This window comes from Capsicum annuum, chromosome 11 (genome assembly GCF_002878395.1).
Source record: "Capsicum annuum cultivar UCD-10X-F1 chromosome 11, UCD10Xv1.1, whole genome shotgun sequence".
Lineage (NCBI taxonomy): Eukaryota > Viridiplantae > Streptophyta > Magnoliopsida > Solanales > Solanaceae > Capsicum > Capsicum annuum.
Window position 1 is genome coordinate 212,462,737 of NC_061121.1, and position 3,543 is coordinate 212,466,279.

Sequence of the window (3,543 nt, forward strand, 5' to 3'; positions counted from 1 at the left end):
TATGTTTCATTTGTGGAAACCTTGGATATTCCACTACTAAATGTCCAGTAGCTGCAAAAAGCAGATTAGCCAGTCAAACCCTGGCTAACAGATCTTCTCAGACCAAAAGGAACAAAACCAGTTCTGGTCAGAGAAATAGGTTGCACTACATATTGCCATCATGGACTAAGAAAAATTTAATTCATCCTTTCACTCATAAATTAGGACCCAAGCTTATCTGGGTTACTAAGGCTAACCTTTGAATTCTTTTGTAGGAGAAGATGAAAGGAAACAAAAGGCACTAGTATTTAGAAAGTGCTTGATCAAGACACATGACTGGTGATAAGAAAAAGTTTCTTTCACTATCAAAAATAAATGGAGGAGGAGTCTCTTTTAGTGATGGAAAAAAGGGAATCATAACTGGAATTGGAAAGATTGTCTCATCTGAGTCAAAAGCATTGGAGGATATCTATCTTGTAGAAGGATTAAAGCATAATCTGCTGAGCATCTTTCAGCTGTGTGATAAAGGTAATAAAGTTACTCTTACTGCTGTAGGAGTCAAGGTAAAAAAGATGGATACTAAAGAGGTTGTGTTCACTGTAAGGAGATACAAAAATGTATACAAAACTGACATCATGGCACTACCAGGACCAGAGCTGACTTGTCTAAGTGCTATAGAAAATGATCCCCTCCTGTGGCATAGAAGACTTGGTCATGCAAGTCTAAAATAACTCAACATACTTTCATCCAAAGACATGGTATTGGGATTACCCAAGACCAAGTTCAAGGAAGAAAAACTATGTAGTGCATGTGTAAGGGGGAAGTAGGTAAGATCCTTTTTTAAGTCAAGGAACCATGTTAGTACTACCAAGTCCCTTGACCTAGTTCATATAGACTTATATGGACCTATGAGACTTTAAAGCAGAGGTGGAAAAAGGTATGTGTTTGTAATTGTTGATGACTATTCTAGGTTTATTTGGAATTTGTTTCTAACCTCTAAAGAAGATGCCTTTGGTGTCTTTCAAATCTTCATTAAGAAAATTAAAAAGAAACTGGGTACTTCTTTAGTTTCCATAAGGTCTGACCATGGTTCAGAATTTAAGAATTTAAAATTCTTGAAATACTATTCAGCAAATGGTATAGATCATAACTTCTCAGCTCCTAGAACACCATAACAAAATGGAGTGGTGGAAAGGAAAAACAGAACCTTGGAAGATATGGCTAGATCAATGATACTTGCAGCAAATATTGCTAAAAACCTTTGGGCTGAGGCAATAAGTACTACAGCATATATCATAAATAAATGCATAATTAGGCCTTTGTTAGAAAAGACTCCCTATGAATTACTAAAAGGAAGAAAGCCAAACATCTCTCACCTTAAAATCTTTAGATGTAAATGTTTCATACATAATAATGGAAAGGATAATTTGGAAAAATTTGATGCTAAAAGTGATAAGGGAATCTTCTTAGGATACTCATTTCATAGTAAGGCTTATAGGGTTTTAAATAACAAAACTAACTGTGTTGAAGAAAGCATACATGTAATCTTTGATGAATCCTATATTAAGACTAACCTATAGGAAAGAAGTGACATGGAGGAACAGGTTATACAACCCAGTGCATCAATTGGTGCTACCAAACATGGAGATATTTTGATAGGGGGAACTGAAGCTGAAGGCACAGTGATAGGAGGAACTGAGTATACCCCATTTCAGAACATCAATAATGATTCTGGTAGCTCACCAAGCTTGATTCCAAAATGACATAAGTATTAAGGATCACATCCCATTGAGAATGTTCTTGCTGATCTCATATCTGGGATTACCACAAGGTCTGGATTGAGAAATATGTGTGTCTTCAAGGCATTCTTGTTAGAGATTGAGCCAAAGAAGATAACTGAAGCATTGCTTGATGCTGATTGGATCATAGCCATGCAGGAAGAGTTCAATCAGTTTGGGAAAAGAAAAGTATGGCACTTAGTTCCTCACCCTAAAGATAGATCAGTAATTGAGACTAAATGGGTGTATAGAAATAAAGTTAATGAGCATGGAACAGTTACAAGAAACAAGGAAAGATTGGTGGTTCAAGGATACAATCAAGAAGAAGGAATTGACTTTAATGAGACTTTTGCTCCTATAGCAAGATTTGAAGCTATAAGATTGCTTGTTGCTTTTGTTGTATACATAGAGTTTATCCTTTATCATATGGATGTGAAGAGTTCTTTCCTAAATGGCATTCTCAAGAAGGAGCTGTATGTTAAACATCCAAGATTTGAAAGCAAGGAGTTTCTAGATCATGTGTAAAAATTGGACAAAGCCTTGTATGGATTGAAACAAGATCCAAGAGCTTGGTATGAGAGACTGTCAAAATTTCTATTGGAACATGGACATACTAGAGGTAAAATTGATAATACCCTTTTTTGAAAACTAATGGGAAGGATTTATTAGTTGTGCAGGTGTATGTGGATGATATTATTTTTAGCTCAACAAATATGAGTATGACTCATGAGTTTGCCAAACTCATGAGTTGTGAATTTGAGATGATCATGATGGGAGAACTGAATTACTTCTTGGATTTACAAATAAAGAATTCAGTTTCAGGGACAATGATTCACCAACAGAAGTATGTCAAAGAGCTTCTTAAGAGATTCTCCATGGAAGAGGCAAAAGAGATAAGTAATCCTATTGCAACTGCCACAAAGTTGGAGTTGGATGAAACAGGTTTAGATATAGAGAAAAAGATGTATAGAGGTATGATTGGGTCATTATTGTACCTCACAGTAAGCAGGCTTGACATTGTGTTTAGTGTAGGTCTATGTGCCAGGTTTCAAGCAAAACCCAAAGAATCACATCTAAAATACGTGAAGAGAATCTTCAGATACTTAAAGGGAACTAGTGATCTTGGCTTATTGTACCCCAAAGGTAGTAACTTTTATCTGATAGGTTACTCAGATGCTGATTATGCAGGATATCTGGTGGACAGGAAAAGCACTACAAGAGTGGCACACTTTCTTGGATCATATCTGATTACCTGGTCCACTAAGAAGTGAAATTCAGTTGCTTTGTCTACTGCTGAAGCTGAATATGTTGTTGCAGGATCCTGTTGTGCACAATTTCTATAGATTAAGCAACAACTCATGGACTTTGGTATAGATGTTGGTTGTGTTCCTATTTTTTATGATAATACAAGTGCTATTAACATAGATAAAAATCCTATTCACATAAGAGAACTAAACATATTGATATTAGGCATCACTTTCTTAGAGATAATGTTAAAAAAGGTCATATATCCATTATGTTTTGTTCTATCGAGGAATAGATTGCTGACATTTTACTAAGGCCTTGAGTAGAGAACACTTTGAAAAAAATAGGTTAACCTTGGGGATGATAAAAATTGTATAAGTCTCCCTCAATACTTGACTAGAATAAGTTTATTTTACAAGTGATTGTTGATTAATTCAGTCTCACACATTAAGTTATGTATCCTAAGTCCAAGATTTTAGAATATGGTTGATTAACATATGTATGTTGATTTTGCAGAAAGCATTGATTACAGAAGTAATTT

At 35.2% G+C, this 3,543-nt stretch overlaps 1 protein-coding gene across 1 annotated transcript; it reads left to right on the forward strand.

Moving 5' to 3' along the window:
* Positions 1–1,571: 1,571 nt before the first annotated feature.
* On the forward strand, positions 1,572–2,282 carry LOC124888964 (uncharacterized mitochondrial protein AtMg00820-like). Its single transcript, XM_047400251.1, has 2 exons — positions 1,572–1,713; positions 1,756–2,282. Exons 1-2 carry the CDS (start codon positions 1,572–1,574, stop codon positions 2,280–2,282), a joined length of 669 nt encoding a protein of 222 aa, XP_047256207.1.
* The last annotated feature ends 1,261 nt before the right edge of the window (positions 2,283–3,543 follow it).